Below are 21,014 nucleotides of genomic sequence, written 5' to 3'. Positions count from 1 at the left end.
TTCCCTACATCACAGGACAAGTAAATAATAATAAAAAAGTTTGCATCTGTATACCAGCTCTGAGTGCTGATCACTTGGCTGGGACAAGAAAATGTGATTTTATCAGCACACCCAGATGTTATCAAGCTACCCAGAATCAGAGCATCAGTGCATGAATTAATAGTAAGGACAATCAATTGCCAGGTGGCCTGGGGTAGTCACTTAGCATGCTAGCTTCCTAAGAGAAAGACTGTACAGAGGTCAGAGGCTCATTGAGGAGCTTAGACTCAGAACACTGGGAGTTATGGTGCCTGCTGACCCTTCTTTATGCCAGTGAGCTGGCTTGAGATATCCCTCCCACTGGTTTCTCTCGCCTTGAGTTTTAGAATGGGAGATGTGTTGTCATTTATTTTAGTATGGCAGCAACAGAAATACGTAATTATAGTTAATAGTAATAATGGATATCAATTATGGATTATATGTACCAGACACTGGGAGAGGTGACTTCATAAATGAGCTCATTTACTTACTAATTACTTTTCCACTGGCCTAGGGATTTGCACAAGTTTCATGGAGGGTCAATCCTTTCTTCCTGATCTAATCCTGATTTGCCTAGTTTCTATAATCCTTCAGAGTTCTGGTGTCATAATTTTATCCTACAATTATGAAAAGCTTATTGAGTATATGTAGGGCAACTCCAAAATCTACCAGAGGTTTGTGTCCTTTGGCCTAGGAAGGGAAGACTGATCTTTCCAAGAAAAGGATAATTATGACTGTTTTCCACCTTCACCCTAACCCTCTTCCCACAGACATTGCAAAAAAGTTCCCAGTCCCAGATTTCCTGTCCTTATTTCCTCTATTATCCCTATCCTCTGTGAAGTTGTGCCCAGTAATTTATTTCAAATTATCCAATCTGATTGCCAAAGCCCTGATGCCATGGACAGGGAGGGGAGCAGAGGAAGGGTGGAGCCATAGTAGGAAACAAACACCTTTAGGTTCAGTTCTAGATGAGATTTCCCTGAGGCTGCTGCTGCCTGAGAGAGAGCTTCTTGAGCTGTCCCATGGATGTTGTGATGCCCCCCAAAGCCCTCTTCACTCTCACCCGGAAGGACATTTCCACGTTCTCCCCTCCCCAGATCTCCATCTGATTATCATAGGTACCGATGTGCTCAAAGTAGGACTTGGAGATGGAGAAGAGGCCACCAGCAAACGTCGGGGATCTGGAGAGACAGAGGGAGAGCATGTGCATCTTCTGGGGGTCGGGGGAGGAGCCAGGTAGAGAGAACTCTTGTAGACTCCCCTCCTAGGCCCCTCGCCTTATTTCCCTTCCTTTCCTGTTCCTGGGACATGCAGTTCCTCTTCCACTTTTACTCATTCATTGAGCATTACTATGTCATTTTCCCCTCCTAGGGATAGGTCAAGGAAAGATAAACTTATTAATTAACTATAAAAGGCACCGATTCATTTGTCAACCAGGGCCTATGTGACATGTTGGGTATATAGACTGAAAAAGACAGATCCATTCCTTGAGGACTCAGTTTAGCAGAGAAGGTGAAGCTACCATTGTTCACTTTTTTGGCAGCAAAGTGCCTAGCATAGGAGAAACTCAATTTTCAGAAGCTACATGGAATTGTTTTGAAAATAGGATTCAAACCACAAATGAATGGATAAATATTATCCTGGGCTGACCACCTTCTGTTTCAGGGTCTCTGGCCCTTTGGAGACTATAAAGCCATAGTATAAGTAGAAGCCTAGCCCTAGTATTTTATACACATGAAAAATTTTAACTTGGGGAAGAAGCTCCCAGTTGCTTTGAACAGAGGAAATGAAAAAGAGGTGCTTCCCAAAACAGGGTGGGAAATAAGGTGAGGTCAAGCTCAGTGTGGACCACAGGGAGCACTTAGGACATTATAAAAAGATTCTGATAACAGGATAGCCAGGTGGTGTTGTTAAGGAGGCTGGATCCCATATGCTGACTGCAGTTTGAATCTTGGAACCAGCAGCTTGAAGACATGCCAGGTACATGTGCATGCCCAGAATCTTGAGAGGAGAATGAAAGAGAAGAGATTGTGGTGTGGTCATCACCCCAAAGGGTACCTCATTTTCCTTCTCTCACTCCTCTCTGGCAAGTGCATGGCCCTGTAGCAAATTTAAAAAATATATATAAATAAAGATTCTGCTAAGATAGCTTTAAGATAATATAAATTGATGAAGATAAATTGACAAAAACATCTTCCCTAAAATTTAGGTACCAAATTGCTCATAAGAGGGGGGTGGACTAAGGGGTAGGGTACCCAAGCAGACAAGGGGAAGTATAAGCAAATGGAAGGAGGTTGGGGTGGGTGCTGGGGAAGACAGGGGCAGGAGTAGTCATTAGCTATTGGCTTCTGTGCCTGACTAGATTGCCTTGGGTAGGACTTTACTGCCCTCAGGTGGCTTCATGTAGTACAACCAAGCAGAAAGACATTGAATCCCCTGTGACCCCAGAACCCATCAAGGTGCCTTATACACAGTAGGGGCTTAGTATTTATTGGACTGATCTGTCAAGGTGATTACACAGGAGGCTCACCTTGGTGTTACTCTGTGACTGCTACTGTCAGCCTGAAGTTGGCTCCTGCGGCCACTTTTGAGAAGGAATTTTAGTTGGGAAATACTGTATTTAGGTTGGCTTCCTGTCATGGGTTTTGGCCTCTCCCAGGGGTCCTCAGTCAGACCACTAGTGCCCAGAGAGACTTAGAGAGTCCTAGAACTCCAGATGAGTGCTTTGAAGGTAACCCGATTTGTCTTGAGAGTTCCTCCACATGAGCTTGTCTCTTATCTTTGAGAGGTCTTCCTGACCAAGATGTCATGGACAGATTGGCTATGCCAACTGACCCTCCACAGGGAACTTTACTGTCGATCTACAACCAGCAAGTAACCTCTGGTAAATACCTTGTAAGTCCTGGCTACTTTCTGAGATCCCCTGGGTCCTCTGCCTCTCCTCATAGTCCCCTGCTAACTTCAGAAACAAAAGGCAGAGGTTCTGCTAGCAGCTCCCCTGGTGGGGTACTATGCAAAATGCCTGAAATGCCTCGGGCAAGCCATGCATGCTACCGGGGCATTTGGGGCACGGAGTAAATTCATTTCTTAAACACTGAAGATTTTCCTTCCAATTGTATGGTCCTTGGACATTGGAGCCGGGGACATCTGTGATGGACAGAGCACCTGGCCCCTGGCTTGAGAGGAGAGATTGGTTACTGTTCACAGAAGGCAACTATGAAAAAAACAGAGGGCAAGGAGTTCCAATTTCTTTTCTCTGTCCTGCCTTCTCTTTTCCCTCTTCTGCCTTCTCTTTCCCCTCTTTGCTAATGGAGATAGGATCTGGCTGTTTAAGATCCATGGGATTGGTCCCCATGTGCCCACCAGAGCCCTCTCTACTGAGATTTTGGTTTCTTAGGATTCTGTAGAGGAGGAGGAACTCCAACTCTCTCCTCCTTTTAAAGGTTCCCTCTCATCTCTGGTCCCTGTCTCCCCATCTCTGCTTCCTTCCATCCCTGATATATATTCAGCTGATCCTCAGGTGGACTGGAAACAATGGCATGAATAATCCCAAACCCCTGGATACTCTGAAAACCACTCCCTCACTCAGTTTGTCAGAAACAACTGTTAAAATAAACCTGTGGGTTCTAACAATATTAACAGGTAATCTGAAGAGGGAGGACAGAGTAAGTGTCAGAGGGGACCTAGTTGAGCATTCAGCAGTGATTACTTTCAACTATCCACTCTATACTTTAGGGGGTGGCAAACTATGGTGGACAAAATCTGGTCTGGCTGCCTGTTTTTTTTTTTTTTTTTTTCCGCTATAGGATATATGCCTTTGCCCAAGGAGGCAGGGCTGTAGGGGGAGTGAGAAATCACCAGCCCCCACTCTCACACAGGGGGAATAGCCACACTGAAATCCTCTGTCCTTTCTCCTCCATTATCCTCTTGGGATTTTGGGCACACATGTACATGCACCCTGCATGTTTTCCAAGCTGCCAGGTCCAGGATGCAAACTGCACAGTCAGCCATGTGGGGTCCAGCCACCCTGACCACCATGCCACCTGGCTGGCCTGGCTGCCTGTTTTCATAAGGCTTTGGAGCAAATGATATTTACATTTTTGAAGGGTTGTTAAAAAACAAATAAAATTTAAAAAGAATATGCAACAGCTTATATGTGGCTGGCAAAGACTAAAATATTTATCATTTAGTCCTTTACTGAAAGAATTCCAGGCAACAAATTCAAGCTACAGAAAACGTGCCTATTTTCTTTTAGAGTATTCTCAGTTTTTTCAAAGACAGTGACTTGAGAGCACACACCACTCCTTGTATGACAATGGCTATTCAACAATTGTCTTTACCCACCATTTCTCACCCTCTGTAAGCACCAGTTATTTACTTTTATGTGAAGAGAGGAATAAATGACACAAGTATGCCAGTACCTGGCACATAGTAGGTGGCAAATAAGAGGTAGCTGCTGGGAACCAGCAGTTAGCGTAATGGCTATGTGGCTGGACTCCCACGTAGTCGACCGCGGTTCGCGTCCTGGACCCGGTGGCTTAAAACTCACGGCGGGCGTGTGTGCGTGCGTGCCCAAGATCCCGAGAGGAGAATGGAGGAGAAGGGATTGCGGTGTGGCCATCCCAGCTGGGGGGTGATTTCTCACTTTCTGTCTCTATTTCTCTCTCTGTCTGTCTGATGAGCACACGCGCCCTACAGTGAAAATCTCTCAAAAAAAAAAAAAAAGAGGTAGCTGTTGTGTGTGAAGCAGGAGTATAGTGCCACATTAGGAGAATGGGTAGTAGCATGGTTAGGGTTTTGGGTTGGACAAGCCAGGATGCCCCATCATTTGCTAGCAACAAGATTTTAGGTCAGCTGTTTATCACTCAATGGTCTCACCTATAAAACAGGCTATGGGAACCAGCAGTTAGCATAATGGCTATGTCGCTGGACTCCCACGTAGTTGACCGCGGTTCATGTCCCGGACCCGGTGGCTTAAAACTCATGCCGGGCGCGTGTGCGTGCGTGCCCAAGATCCCGAGAGGAGAATGGAGGAGAAGGGATTGCGGCGTGACCATCCCCCGTGGGGGGTGATTTCTCGCTTTCTGTCTCTATGTCTCTCTCTGTCTGTCTGGCGAGCGCACGCGCCCTACAGTGAAAATCTCTCCAAAAAAAACAAAACAGGCTAATCATAGTACCTACCTCGTAGGGAGTAAACATTAATAAAACATGTCAGGACCAGCAGTAAGTGTAATTGCTTTGTCGCTGAACTCCCTGGCGAGCGCACGCGCCCTAAGTCCTGGACCTGGTGTTTTAAACTCACACCGGGCGCCTGTGTGTGCGTGCCCAAGATCCCGAGAGGAGAATGGAGGAGAAGGGATTGCGGCGTGACCATCCCCCGTGGGGGGTGATTTCTCGCTTTCTGTCTCTATGTCTCTCTCTGTCTGTCTGGCGAGCACACGCACCCTATAGCAAAACAAAAACCTCTCCCAAAAAAAAAAAACATGTCAAGTGCTTAACGGTTCACCTAATGAATGAATCAGGTGGGATGGGGGCATGAGGGGCCAGGGTTGGGGCTCACCAGGCTCTGGTCCTTACTTGATGGGGTAGGTCTCATCTTTGTGCCTCTGCTTCTCATGTGGAGGTAGAGTCTCCCAGCCAAAGGTCAGGCTCCAGTCAAAATTGCCACGGCTATGGACTCTGCCACTTTGGACTGGCTTGGAGAACTCAAAAGTGTTAAGGTCAATGGTGACGATGTCTGGGCTCACCACCACGGTCTTGTCTTCGGCAATTCGAGCCAGGAGGGGCTCCAGCCATCCGTGGAAGCACTCACCTGCAGGCCAGAGCAGGCAGAAGTCAGGGCTCTACCCACAGCTGAGGCCAAGCCCCATCCCAGGGGATGACCTAGGAGGATGACAGGACTTTCCACCCACTTCTTGGTTATAGGGGAGAAGCTCAAAAAAGCGCCACAGCTGTAGGAAGCATAGTGAGGTCTCTGGTAGCCCTTCTACCTGCCCCAACAAAGGTGGAGGCAGCTTGGAAGGGAGAATGGTGGCCTCAGGGAAGTAACATAGTCAATTCAGATGATCCGGAAGTACAGAGAAGACCCTTGATGGGTAGCTTCAGGATCTCCAGCCTTTTCTACTGAGTCAGCCTTCCTACCCCAAGAATGGATTTCAGAAGGGGGTGGTCCCAGTCCCGAGGGTATTTGCATCTTAAACTTTAGCTACAGTTGCAGAAAAAGAATCTCTTTGAGGATCGAAACCCTTTGAGGTTTTCATTTAAGTTTTACATATATAATCTCAAAGTGCATATATAGACCCTCAAAGTGGTAATTTTGTTAGAGGAGGAAGGCTGGTATCCTCATTTTCATTTTACAAATCAGGAAACTGAGGATCAGTTAGTGGCAGAGTCAGTAAACCAGGATTTGACTCCAAATCTAGAGCTTACAATGTTCTTGGGAAACTATTTATTTATTTATTTATTTATTTTGTCTCCTGACAATGGTGGGAAAATGTTTTGCTTTTAGACTATCCCCCTGTAGCTCTTAAGGAAAGCTCCACACAACTAGTTCTCAGTGTAACGGGAGGCCTCTCGCAGGGGCTGAGCTCAGAACAAGGTACAGATAAGGGAGGAAGGGAGAAGATGGATGTTTGGGGCTCCAGAGTACACGCTCAGTGGTTTGGGCGTCACCAGTTGTTGTAGGTTTATTTGTGCCTCCTGATAAAACCTTCTTGGGGCTAGGGTGAGAAGCTAGAGGGGGTCTCAAGCTTCCTTCACTCCTGGAACAGCAGAACAGGAAGGGGCCTTGATAAGTGCTGTGGTCCTAGCTATACCAGGGAGGGAGGCCTCCTGGGTAGTAGACAGGTACTTTTACTCACAGTGGGCATCCAAGAATGTGAGCACCTCTGCCTGTGCCACTTTGGCCCCCAACAGCCGGGCAGTGATAAGCCCCTTCCGCTCCACCTGCCGCACCACCTTCACCACCTGCAGCTCCTTCACGTACTGTTCCAGCTTGTCCTTCAAGTAATCTGTAAGGGACAGTGTCACTGTTGCCAGCTCACCACTTTGTTGCAAACCTAATCCCTGTGGGCACCAAGCCCAGGTGATCTTAAGCCTCCAGCAGGCCTCGGTTTTAACCCTTCCAATTCTAATGCGTAAGTAATTCCTCAGAAGCCCTAAGTGGGCAAAGGACTGAAGAGGAAGGTGGGGAGAGAAAGGAGGGAGCCCTGCCTATGGTCAGCCCACCATGCCAGTACACCAGCTCTGTGCTGCTGGTTCCTATGCCTAGTCACCTTCTCTAACGTTTGAGAGAACACCCCAGAGTTGTTTCTTTGGTCTCTAATCAAGTACAAACTTCTGACAAAGGCTCTCGAATGTCTCTCACAGACCCTCCACTGTCTCGGTTAGGGCCTTGCAGAGCTGCAATCCTGGCCTCCTCTCCTCTCATCCCTGCTGCTTGCTGCAGCCATCTCAGTGTCTGTGATACCCTGTCTCCCAGGCTCTTCAAATTTTGACAGACAGAGCATACACAAATGTTGTTTTCTTGATTACAGGATCAGCCACAAGAAATCTTATTCTATTATAAATTCTCTTTATTATCCCTTCAAATAGGAAATTAATTAAGATGACAACACACCAAGAAACTTTTAAATTATATTTTAAAAAGAAAAAGAAAACATTCCTTGGCCCAGCTACAGTGGTGCAGGTGCTAGAGAGTTGCTGTGTGATACTGGAGCTACATGGGAGGTCCCAGGTTAGGATCCTGGGGGCCTTAAACATTCTGTACATGTCTGTAATTCTGGCTGGCTGGAAGGCTAGGGGGATCTTGGTGGGATGAGACCCTGTCAAGGTTTCCTCTTTTTCTCTCATGAAAGAGACTTTTTAAAAAAATCATCGAGTGCCCAGAAATTAGATTACAGTGATGAGCTTGGCCAGCATGATCACTGTCTTAAGGAATGCACTGTCCAAGGAGCAAGGCCAACCAGGGATGGGCGATTACAGTGCAGTGATCTGCCAGAGGTAGTGCAGACTAGGGGGCTCATAGAGGGCCAACCACCTTGACTTTTTTTTTTTTTTGTAGGACAGTATGTATGCTCACCAGAGAGAAACAGACAGTGAAGGAGGGGGAGAAAGCACCTCCAGTGGGGCATGGTGATGTCGCAATTCCTTCTCCTCCAGTTCTCCACCCTGTTGGAACTTTGAGCACATACCCATATGCACCAAGAGTGTTTTCTAAGCCACCAGAGCTGAGACTTGAACTGCATGGTTGGCCATGTGGGATCTAGCTTCCCCAACTAGGCCATGGGGCTAGGCCATGGGGGCAGGCCCCAACCATCCTGAATTTGAGGAGATGGGAAAGATGGGTATTTGCTGAGTTCTCCAGCTCTTTCTGAGGGGTGCTTAGTTCATGACCCTGTTACTCAGTCTGAAATCATCAGATCATTAAAAATAGCTCTATTCTGGGTTAGCAGGTGGCATGGTGGTTAAGGCACTGGATTCCACATAGCCAACTCAGTGGTTTGAGTCCCAGACCCAGTGGCTTGAAAAACATACCAGGAGTGTGTGCGTGTGTACCCAAAATCCCAAGAGGAGAATGGAAGAAAAGGAACTGTGGCGTGGCCATCACCTCTAGGGGTAGATTTCTCACTTTACCTCTCTGTTTCTCTGTCTCTCTTCTCTATCTCTCTGTCTTGCAGTCTCTTACCTGCAAGTGCATGTGCCCTATGGCAAAACAAAACAAAACAAAAACTTAAAAAAGCTCTATTCTTTTTTTTTTTTTTTTTGAGAGGTTTTCGGTATAGAACATGTGTGCTTACCAGAAAGACAGAGAGAGACAGAGAAACAGAAAATGAGAAATCATCCCCCCCAGGGGGATGGCAACACCACAATCCCTTCTCCTCCATTCTCCTCTCAGGATCTCGGGCATGCACACACATGCACCAGGCATGAGTTTAAGCCACCGGGTCCAGGACTCGAACCGCGGTCAACTACATGGGAGTCCAGTGACATAGTCATTACATCAACTGCTAGTCCCAAACAAACTCTATTCTAAAGCAGTCCCTCTTGGGGCTAACAAGTAGTGTGGTGGTTAAAGTGCTGAACTTCTACATGCAGCTGACTGCAGTTTGAATCTTGGACAGGAGGCTTGCTTTCTCTATCTCTGTGTCTCTCTGTCTCTGTTCCTCTTGGGTAAGTGCACATGCCCTATGGCAAATTAAAAAAAAATACAATAAAATTAAATGAATAATTATTTAAAGCAGTCCTTCTTAAGACATATTCTAAATCATACTTAGGTTTTATTAACTGCCATTTTGGTTTATTGGTGTCACTGTTCTGTTCTGACTGCAGATTGGACATGCTTATAGTTTCAGAGGTAGATAGCAGAATCTGAAATGCGGGTATGTTCTTTTCCTTTTGGACTGTGGCAGTAGCACCATACTCAGGCCGTGCTCTGAACACAGTGCTTTATAGGTCCTGAGGTCAATCAATGTAGGAATTGCAATTCATCTCATTCACATACGTACACACACAAACACACACAATACCTGAACACTTGAGCACCTACTCTATGTCAGTCTCTGAAAGAGGTGCTTTTACACTGACTTTTCTATAAAGGTTAACAACTCTGAATCAGGGAGTCTTATCCCCAGGGTTTCTAGATGGGAAGACTAAGGTTCTAAGTGATGAGCCAGGGTCACAGAAAGTACAAAGAGCAGTAGCAAGATCCCAGCTAATCTGAGGATTTCTCACTTACCTTCACTAGGAGTGGCAAGGTCACCTAGCAAGGATTTAATGTGCATGATTTTCTGGTGGCCTCTGCAGCCTGCCTCAACCATTCAAAGCCTTGCCACTTTGCCAGGTGTGAGATCCCAGGAGGGAGAGGGAGAGAAGAAGCTTGGTCAAGCTGTTCTTTGGTCATTGTCCAGGAGGGTATAGCCCTAGGGGAAGGAAACTTTATAATGTGGAACTTCACTTCTTCTCTTTTTTTTTGGGGGGGGGCATAGTTGAGAAGGTAGTTGCATCTTACTTTAGGAATGAGACCTCATTTCTGGGGTTCAAGACATCATGAGTCAAAATTAGCTTCATGGCAGTTTCAGCCAACATTCAGTCTACAGCCATCTGCTAATTTACCACCCAGATGCCAGACACTCTGCTGCACAGGGAGGAGGCTGGCTAGGACCCGCCACCAAAGAGCTCTTAGACTCACAGCCCAACTACAGCCCCAAGTGGTGACTCTGACAGGAAGAGGGGAGGAACCTCAACCAGAATCTTTACCTTCTCTTTGTAGCTGATGTTTCATCTGAGAACAAGCTTAACTTTTGCTCACAGGAAGCACATGGTAGTGGAGATAACTCAGGGACAAAACATCATAGGAAGTGGGTTTTGTGGTAAGAGACTGTGAAGTGCTGAACTGTGAACTTCAGGGGGGCCTGAGCTCTATGAAGCCCTTCTCCCATACCATTCTTCCAGTCTCAGGGGGTGAGGTTAGACTTGAGGATTCTAAGACTGAGAGGCTCCAAGTTCCTGTCCTCATCCTGCCTCTAAGAAATGCCCTGCCTGAGAGTCTTCCACCTGTCCCACCCCAGGACCCACTAGACATAAGACTCCACTAAGGATATCAGAGCTGAGCACAACACACAGACGAGCCCTTCATATTCTCTCATGTCTCCCCAACAACAATCTTCTAATTCAGATTCAACATCCTGAGCTTCCTCATTACTCCCTAGCAGCTAAAAGAGCTCCCACATTATTATCCCATCATCCTGCATTCTTTTCTTCCTTTTCCTCTAACTTAATTTCTTGAGGTTACTTATTTTCTGTCTTTCTAAAAGAGCAACTCCAAGAACACAGAAAGCTTGTCCCATGTGTTCACTGTTGTATCCTTGAATCTGACACAGAGCTCACACTCAAGAAGTAACTGACAAATACTTATTAAGCAAGTTGATGAACTCCTGCCCTCATTTACTCTTCTCTTGTAGACTGTACTCCTCTCTTGGCGCCTGAAAAAAAAATCTAGGGAGACCAGCAGTTGGCATAATGGCTATGTTGTTGGACTCACATGTAGTTGACCACAGTTTGGGTCCCAGACCTGCGGCTTAAACTCACGCTGGGCACGTGTGCATCTGTGTCCAAGATCTTGAGAGGAGAATGGAGAAGGGATTGCGGCATGGCCATCCCCCTAGGTAGTGATTTCTTGTTTTCTGTCTCTCTGTCTCTTTCCGTCTTTCTGGAGAGTACATGTGCCCTGTAGACAAAACCCCCCCCCCCCAAAAAAAAAAGGGGAAAAAAAAAACCTTTTTTATTTAAGAGAGATTTTTGCCATAGGGTTTGTGCACTTACTGGAGAGATAGAAAAAGACAGAAAGACAGAAATTGAGAAATTATTCCCCGGGGGGATGGCCACACCACAATCCCTTCTCCTCTATTCTCTTCTCAGGATTTTGGGCAGGCATGCACACACACCTGGCGTGAGTTTTAAGCTGCCGGGTCAGGGACTTGAACTGCAGTTGACTACATGTGAGTCCAGTGACATAACCATTATGCCATCTGCTGAAAAACTTTTCTTACAGGGGTAACTTTCCCCCAATTTTTCTTTTGTTTGCTTTCATTCTACTTTCCTATTTATCTTTTTCTATCTTATTATAAATCTAAATGCAACTGGGAAATTTTTTTTTATTAATTCCTTTGTAAGAATAAAAGGAGAAACAAACATCCACAACACCCTTTGGGGGTATTCTACAATCCATTTGCCAGGTAGAACATTTGGATATGGACTATAGTTTAAGACCTAAATCAAGACTCATCAGGCACACTCATGTCCATGATTCAAGCTGGCTGAGGCCAGGGGTGGATCATGACATTAAGACTATGTTGGAGTGCTATGTTTCTGTTTCTGTCTCTCTCACTCATGGAATAAATTTTAAAAAGAACTTTGAAAATATATTCATTTGGGTCAGCCTGTGGTGTGGTGGTTAAGATGGCTGGGTCCCACATGGCCCACTGCACCCGAGTTAGAATCTTGGACTTGGGGGCCAGCAGGTGGTATGGTGGTTAGGGACGCTGGATTCCCACATGGCCGACCACAGTTCGAGTCCCGGACCTGGTGGCTTTCTCTCTCTCTGCCTCTCCCTGGTCAAATTAAAAATAAATAAATAAAGTTAAATAAAATAATTCTTAAAAAAAAAAAAAAGAATCTTGAACTTGGTGGCCTTAAAAAAACACACCAGGCACTTGTGCATGCATACCCAAAATCCTGAGAGGAACATGGAGGAGAGGTGATTTCTCACCCTCTGAGAGGTGATTGCTCACTTTCCCTGCCCTGCACCTCCCTATAGATACATTCATTGTCAGCTGCTTTTGATTTCCAGATGAAAGGAAGGGGCCAGCAGGTGGCATAGTGGTTACATTGCTGGACTCCCACATGGCCAATAATGGTTCAAGTCCAGATATAGACTAGTCCAGATATAGTCCAGATATAGACTAGCAGATGAAACTGACATGTGAAAATAGCAGAATTCTTTTATGGGGAGAGAGAAAAAATATTGGAATGAAAAATTTCTCAGAAAATTCAAGACAGGATTTATAAACAAACATCTTGGATAGAGATGATATAGGAACTTTATTTGAACAATTCCTGACTTGTATTACAGACACCACTTAAGGGTTCAGGGACCACAAGGGGAACTTCCACTCATTTCAGTTCTGACCAACAGGGGATATGGAAGGTGAACAAATCTTGGGCTAAACCTAAATGCTCCCCAAATTTCCCTTCTCCTGGGTTTCACAAAATATATTTCTGATTTCAGGGACCCTACTCTCTTGTCCTGTCCCTGCAGATCCTGTACCTTCCTTTGCTATAGCACATTCTATAAGAAGTACCTCTCTGAATCCCATCTCCTCACTCCTCTTCTCCCCATGAGGAACTTGCTCATGAAGGGCCATGTTCATTTCTTGACCCTTTCTGGGTCCCCAATCCCCTTCCAACTAGCAAATTCCCACAGGAGGAGGCCTAGGTTCTTTCGTCCTGGCTTCCTTTAGGGAAGAGTAGGGCTGGGCTTTGACATGGGATGCCTATTTAGGGCATGGCAGACTGGCAGACCTGGGAACCTACTTTTTGGAAGCTGATAAGAGTGTGCCAGACTAGGGTGATCCTGGCTGCTGACCTGATTTCTCAGGAGGGAAGTCTGTGCCCTGGTTCTGACTCTGAGGTGGGAAAGGAAAGTCCCCCAGTCTGGCATCAGGTCTCCCCTTCTCAATATCAAATGCCCATAGACTCATGGTCATAGGGCTGCAGCTGGGCACCTGGGTAGGAGGACAGAGAGCAAGGACATTGTATTTCAGCAGAGACACAGCCCTTATTTGTGTGTGTGTAATGAGAGCAGGTTAATCTGATCAAATGGTCAAATGTGTAGGAAATTTTATCCAGCAGTGGACTGCCGAGATTTCTGACCATGGATCTAAGGTGTGTTTTTCTTTTCCCCCTTTCTCCACTGAACTGAACATTGCACGTATCTGAACTAAACATTGTAAAGTATCTCTAGAGTCTGAAAGCTCAAAGGTAGGGTTTTTATAGTGGGCCCCAAAATTCTCTGGAATTACATTTAAAAATGAGGGTGTTGCATACCATTGTGGGCAATGGTGCAGTATTCTAGATAGAGGGTTGCAGCTTTCAACAGATTCTCAAAGGAGGCCGGGGCCCAGAAACGTAAGAATGGCTGACTTGGGCATTTCGGGTAGTCGATTCAGAGATGCTAGACCTGGACTTCACAGAGTGTCCTGGGCAGCAAGGGGCAACACGAACACATGTCTGATGGCCTGCTGGGCAGGTACTTTGGAGGGGTTCCTGGGACTTCTGCGAATTCCAGGCTACTAGGTACAGGCTACTGTTTCTGAAGATGCTGCCCATGTCAGACTAGCATTATGTTACTTGTCTAATCTGGTCACAGGAATTCCCCATCTGGGCACTTGACTCTTATGGACTCACAAAATCCTAAGTTGAAACCATTTAGAAATCCCACCATGGGGTGGGATCAGCAGTTGGCCTAATGGCTATGTTGCTGGACTCCCACATAGCCAATCATGGTTCAAGTCCCAGACCCAGTGGCTTAAACTCATGCCAGGCATGTGTACGTGCATGCCCAAGATCCCGAGAGAAGAATGGAGGAGAAGGGATTGTGGCATGGCCATCCTCTCTGGAGGGATGATTTCTCACTTTCTGTCTCTGTGTCTCTCTCTGTCTTTCTGGCAAGTGCACACATGCTATAGCAAAAACCTCTCCAAAAAAATAAAAAAAGGAAATCCCACCAAGGGGGCCACAGCAGGTGACATGGTGGTTAAAGGTGCTGGATTCCCATATGGCCGACTGCAGTTCAAGTCCTGGATCTGTGTGGCTTGCTTTCTCGCTTTCCCTTTCTCTCTCTTTCTCGGTTTCTCTCTAGTCAAATTTAAAGAAAAATACTAACAAATGGAAATAAATAAATAAATAAATGAAGTTTGTTTAAAAAAAAAAAAAGGAAAAGAAATCCCACCATGTGTGATTCAGGCGAAGGAGCTTTTGAGATATGGGGAGAAGGGTCATGGGAGACCTCTGTTTGAATAGAAGGGAAGCTGGTACATTTATTCCCTTTCCATAGAACTATTCTATTCCTATAGGATTCCTTAGGAGCCCCTCCCAAGCTCTTCCCATCTCTGCTAAACTCTTCACCTCTCCCTTTCTAGAGGTCTAATCTTATCCACCAGGCCTTTTCATTACATTCCTGATGCTTGCCTTTCCTATGGGAGCACTGCCAATTGTGTCTTCTAGGGAAAATGCGAGCTCCCAGAAGAAACAGACTCAATAGCGCTCATGTTCAGCCCATCCTTCTACTGCTTTCCACAGCTTGAGTACTCTTCAGCATTGATCCTAACCTGGAGTCCAGGAGGGAGGCTGGGGGAAGGTAAGGAGAGGCAGCAGTTCTGCTGGAGTGGCCACAAAGGCACACACTGGCAAGTGAGGAGTCAGTTTCTGTCCTTGATGTGGGAGAGTGCCCCGGGCAGAGATCTCAGCTCCTGGAGACCCCAGTCTAATGATGCATCCATCCCACAGCTCCATTCCTAGTTTTGGCCCCGACATGCCACTGCAAGTGATCATAAGAACTTCCTCTTTAACCTTTGGGTTCTGCCTCTCTTCCTGCCATCACCCTTCTCTAAAGCTGTATCCTTCTGAATAAGGTCACTCTCTAGCTCAAATACCTTCAGTTTCTAAAAGTAAGTAAATACTTGTAGTATGGCATGAATGTCAATTCAACATTTTTTATTTTTAAAAAATTATTATTATTATTATTATTATTGTATAGATCATGTGTGCTTGCTGGAGACAGAAAGAGAGAGAGGGGAAAAGTATGAAATCTTCCTCTAGGGAGGGATGGCCATGCCACAATCCCTTCTCAATTCTTCTCCCAGAATTTTGGGTACTCAGGCACACCCACCCACCATGTTTTCAAGCTGCCGGGTCCAGGATTCAAATTGTCAAGTTGGTCATGTGTGTCATCCAGCCACCTTAACCACCACATCATCGGCTAGCCCCAATTCAATATCTTTTTAGTTTCATCTCCTACAATAAATCTAAGCTTCAGTCACACTAGATCTCCCAAACAATGTATTCATATGACTAGGCCTCTGCTTATGCCATTCTCTCTTCCAGAATGCCTTTCATACACTCTTCTCTCCCTTGACACTCATCTTTTAAGACCTGACTCCAATCTGGACTCCTCTGTGGACCAGCTCCAGCCCTGCCAGCAGAAATAACACCTCTTGGCTATATCTTCCATAGAACATTGTTCTCATAACATGAAATTAATACTTAGAGAACTCTTACTGTATACCAAGGACTCCGGCACATGAATTATCTCATTTATTAACTATCTCAGATCCCTAAATTCCCTATGTGTGAGTTAATTATCTCATTTTTCGAATAGGGAACTAAGAGGGCTGGACAGTGGCATAGCACTAACAAAACACTCTGTGAGGCTGATCCACATGGGAAGGTCCTGGGTTTGTACCCCAAGGTCTCCCTATACATGATGGATGCACATTGCCCAAGATACAGGGCTGGCTGAGGCTGGGGGTATATCATGGAGTTTGGGCCCTATTGAGGGTGCTTATTTCTCTATCTCTATTTCTCTTACTCATTAAAGAAAGAAATTAATTTTAAAAGGAAAGAAAGAGGGATCAGTAGGTGGCATGGAGGTTAAGTCAGCTGGATCCCACATGGCTGACTCCACAGTTAGCCTCTGACTCAGAGGTTTAAAAATCATACCAGGCACACATGTGCACATACCCCAAATCCTGATAAGGTAGGAGACTGGGACCCTAAAAATATAGTTAGGGGATAGGCCCAAAATGGAATCTCAAAATGGCTAAGTTTTAAGATGGAGACAGAGCAGCTCCACTGATCTCTTTTTAAAATTTTTAAATTTATTTCATGTATTTTAATTTATTTTATTAAATTTTTTGAGAGTTTTTTTGCTATAGGGCACGTATGCTCGCCAGAAAGACAAAGAGAGACAGAGACCGAAAGCAAGAAATCACGCCCCAGAGTGGATGGCCACACCGCAGTTTCTTCTCCTCCATTCTCCTCTCGGGATCTTGGGCATGCACACACATGCACCCGGTGTGAGTTTAAGCCACGAGGTCCAGGACTCAAAATGTGGTTGGCTACATAGGAGTCCAGCGACATAGCCATTATGCCAACTGCTGGTCCCAGGTTAGCTGACCTCTTACAGTGGTGGCACAGTGATTGACCTAGGCTGCATGACCGAGATCTAAAACAAACGCTTATTTTCCAGGCCCCACCACATTCTGGGGAGATAAGCTAATGGTTTTTATGGCCCAAAGCCTCTAGACAAAGAATCTCCTGATCTTCATATGCTCCAACATTAGGAAAAGAATGACTAGACCCATCTAGCATGTGTCCCTTCCCACCACAAGGGGAATGCCTGTGTATGCCACACCTGAAAACAAACCTGAACAAGATCTCTCTGACCTAGATAAAAAGCCCTTTGCCTCATTTCCTCCTCAGCAACCCATTCTCTTCCTCCCTTCTTCTTGGGAGTCCTGTTTTTCCTTCCCTCTTCTTCAATAAACTCCCCATCTTGCTATACCTTCTGTGTGTTCATGTCTCTATTTTTCATGAGCATGAGACAAAAACCTGTGTCCTGCTGTGAATGCTGGGCCCAATCACCCCTACACCCCCATGTTCCTGTGTCACTGAGAAGAGAATGGAGGAGAAAGGATAGCAGCATGGCCATCCCCTCTGGGGCATGATTTCTCTCACTTTCCCTTTTCTCTCTCTCTTTCTGTCTGACTCTGGCATGTGCGAGGCCCTATAATAAAAACTAGAGAAAAAAAGAAAGGAAGAAAGGAAGGAAGGAAGGAAGGAAGGAAGGAAGGAAGGAAGGAAGGAAGGGAGAAAGAAAGAAAGAAAGAGAAACTAAAGTTCAGAGAGGCTGAGTGCTTGCTCAAGGTCACAGAGTTAACAGAGCTAGACTTGTATTCCTGGGTGTTGGACTCAAGTTCATGCCCTTCCAACATCTGTTAGGGGTGTGTTATAACCATCACACTATGACTGGTGTTATAAGTGGCCATCTGATATCTGAGCCTCTCCAGGACAGGTTCTGCCTCATTGGTCATGGAATCCCCTATGCCTAGGTCAGGGCCAGGCACAGAACAGTCAGCAGATGTCTTTACAGACATCTGCTTTGAAGGATGGAAGTTTGGTGAGCAGCCTCACCTATTAACAGCTATAGCAAAAGGGTATCTGAGGTGGAGTCTTCTTCATGAGCAGAAGGAGGTCTAGCAGGTAGGAAGCAGAGGTGAAGGTCTATCCATGTTTTTGTCCTGCCCTCTCCCAACATTTTTGAGTTGGAACTGAGCTTGGGCTTGACAACTCAAAGGGAATCTTGGAAGCCAATGCTACAAAGCTCTTGGAGCTCTTTGGGTGAAGTGTGAATAAAGTCCAGGCTCTCAGAATGGGGTTTACCTGCCTTCTGGCTCCTACTTGCCTTCTCCCTGCTCCTAGTTTTTATGATGAGCTGCCAGGTAACAGGCCATGTTGTATCAGCTCCCCTGAGAACTTGCCCTCCACCCATAGTGCCTGTGGGAGACCCAAGCTCCTCCCCAGGACCCCTTTAAACTCACCCTCAGTACTGGCATCATCCACCAGGATGATTTCCTTCAGCAAGATGGCAGGGGTGGTGTGTAGGACACTGTACACTGTTCGCAGCAGTGTGGACCAGGCCTCGTTGTGGAACACAATGATAACACTGGTGGTGGGGAGTGGGGGACAGCGCCGAAACTTCTGGTCAACACACCTAGAAGGATGGAAGTATAGACATAGCTTTCTAGGTTCCTGAGAGTTCCAGGGATGGGGAGGACTCTGTTCAAAGATCCTTCAAACCATCTTCTGCTTCTCTGAATCACCAACCTACAGTCTTTGGTATGGTGAGAACAGCTGCTCCCTGTCCCTGTCTCCCCCTATATTTGTCACCTACTCTGAATCTCTGTGCAGGTTCTAGCTAACCCATTCCAAAACACATCACCCTTCATGTCCCAGCTGTGAGGCTGAGGTTGACCTAACCCCTTCTTTCATCTGCTCTCTGATCTCAATCTAGGAGTTACCAGGACGGACTCTTCCTCTATAACATGTGCACTGCATAAAGTGTAATCTAATCCAGAGGTCCCAGAAAGGTAAGCAATAAAGGGCAACTTTGACATCTGAGAAAAGTAACTATAATTTCCATACTCAATGAGAGACAAAGGTTCTTCTAGTTTCTCTCCTCATTAATTCTCTGTAACCTGATACCACTATCACGGTCAATTCCTATGACCTTTTCTCTGTTCTCATCTGTACTACCACTCTGTGGTTCTTGGCTATGCTGCCACCTTCTTGATGATCCATTTAGGATAGGGTAGGAATGTGTGAATCTTGGATCTCAATGAATCAGGTGGTTCAACACCCTTTCTTGAACTCCTCTGCTGGACAGGAGAGTTTTCATAGACATTCCTGAGAGATTTTCTATTTTCTCCACTGGCTGCCCTCATACACAATGCCCTTTTCTGCTGAGGAGCTCCTAAAACCTCCAAGTGGCTCCTCATTCTAGGCTATACTACCTTTTTCAATGCTGAAAAACCCATGTTCATGACTGTAAAAAATCAAGAGTCTGGGGACCAGCAGTTGGCGTAATGGCTACGTCGCTAGACTCTCATGTAGTCAACCGTGATTCGAGTCCCGGACCCAATGGCTTAAACTCACACTGGGCGCGTGTGTATGTGTGCCCAAGATCCCAAGAGGAGAATGGAGGAGAAGGGATTACGGTGTGGCCATCCCCTCTGGGGGATGATTTCTTGCTTTCTGTCTCTCTGTCACTCTGTCTTTTTGGCAAGTGTACATGTCCTATAGCAAAAACCTCTCAAAAAAAAAAAATTGGGGGATGTGGGCTGCCATGTGAGAAAAGACCAAGAAGAGCATAATTCCTGGGTTAGAAAAAACCAAAGCACAAAAAAAAAAAAAAAAAAAAAAGACCAAGGCTAAGTGGTCCAATACAAAGCCTTTAACTGCAGCACAGTGTGAACCCAGCCATGGCTGCAGTAGAGTGAGGTGACTACAGCCCAGAGATTCAAGTGCTGGTCTCCTTGCCCAAGATTGAGAATAGAAAACTCCTCCTGGGATCTTCGCTGGAGGAAAACAGTGGTGTGAGGATAGTCCTGACCACCAGGGCTGTCAGGAAATGTTCCCTCTCTAATGGCAAAGGACCACAGTCCCAAAGTCTTGGAGGCAAGCCTCAGTAGAGGCCAAGGCCACTGAAACCAGGGCCCAGTCCCTTTCAGTTGCTCCTGTGGCAGGTCCTGGTCCTAGCCCCAGGCCCCGAGTTCCTTCTTCTCTATCCTGTTATCTTCACAATTGTGTTTCACTCTCACTGGTCTTCCTACGCCTCTGGCTGACCATAATATTCCTGAACCTTAACCTTGGGATCAGGGCAACTGAGCAAGAAAAGAAATGAAAGCTTAGAGGAAATCCTTGCTTGCATTCTAAAATTCCCTTTAACTCTCTTCCTGGCACGTGGCCTGTGGCTAGGGCCAATACCAGCCACGCTTGTAGCAAAGCTCTGGCCTAGCCCCAGGACTCAGTGCTCCTTACTCAGGGGGTCGGGTATCTGGCCCCAGGGCCCTCTGCAGGGAGATCCGGTCACTGGCAAAGGCATTGAAGCAATGCTTTTTATAGCCCTCTTCCTTTTCTTGAGTCTCCAGGGGGGTCCAGTTGTTCTTCTGAAATGCTTTTCCATCTGCCCCAGGGCTTTTGGGGTCCTGCGGTGGCCGTTCCCAGAAGGGCTTCAGCTCAGCTGGGGTATAGAACCCAGGAAGGCAGGGCTGGTTCATGGAGACCAGATTCTGCTGGGGTTCCGGAGCCCTGATCTGGAGCTTGGGCATCGAATCTCTAAGGTTGTTCATGGCTCCAAGCATGAGGTCCAGGACATGATCCTTCTGGTTGACCAGGGACCTCAGCCATGGTTTCTCTGTGGCCTGCTCCCTGCTGCTTACGTCCCTCTGCAGGATGAAGAGGAAGAGCACAAAGGCACTGCCAACCATGGCCAGGCGCAGGGGCATGTGGCGTCTGCGGAGGAGCCTCATCCTCTAGCACCAATGGGGACCCCAGCTGGGTCGGTTCCAGTCCTGGGCCTGACCTTGAAAACCGCTCGATATGTTGTGGTCTCACACTGGGCTTCTGCCTGCAAGAGGAGGGGATGAGAGTGAGAAATGAGCCAAGATGGGTGGGAAGGTGGCAGGAAGGAAGAAGGGTGTTTGGGCCTCAAATTCAGGCTTTATTGCTGAATGAAGTCATCACCCGAACACTGTTTCAACTTTCCTGTGTCTAAATTTCTTTCATCCCTAAAATGAGGAGGATAAACTCAGTGTTTCTTTCCTACTCTAAGATTTTGACATTCATGGATCTAGAGTAACCAGAGCACTGAAATACAA

General features: G+C 46.3%; 1 protein-coding gene across 3 annotated transcripts in view; it reads right to left on the bottom strand.

Moving 5' to 3' along the window:
- Positions 1–21,014, bottom strand: part of GALNT6 (polypeptide N-acetylgalactosaminyltransferase 6) — a 42,166-nt gene that overhangs the window by 7,228 nt on the left and 13,924 nt on the right. For all 3 annotated transcript variants that reach the window (XM_006168131.3, XM_027768152.1, XM_027768151.1), the window contains 5 exons: positions 20,176–20,764; positions 18,177–18,349; positions 6,879–7,028; positions 5,596–5,830; positions 1,082–1,199 (listed from right to left, as the gene is read on the bottom strand). In XM_006168131.3, coding sequence (XP_006168193.1) covers positions 1,082–1,199; positions 5,596–5,830; positions 6,879–7,028; positions 18,177–18,349; positions 20,176–20,666 — 1,167 coding nt within the window. In that variant the 5' untranslated portion in view covers positions 20,667–20,764. The remainder of the gene's footprint in view (positions 1–1,081; positions 1,200–5,595; positions 5,831–6,878; positions 7,029–18,176; positions 18,350–20,175; positions 20,765–21,014) is intronic.

Source organism: Tupaia chinensis, unplaced genomic scaffold, assembly GCF_000334495.1.
Source record: "Tupaia chinensis unplaced genomic scaffold, TupChi_1.0 Scaffold145652_1, whole genome shotgun sequence".
NCBI classification, from domain to species: Eukaryota; Metazoa; Chordata; class Mammalia; order Scandentia; family Tupaiidae; genus Tupaia; species Tupaia belangeri.
This window is presented reverse-complemented; position numbering and strand designations above follow the sequence as displayed.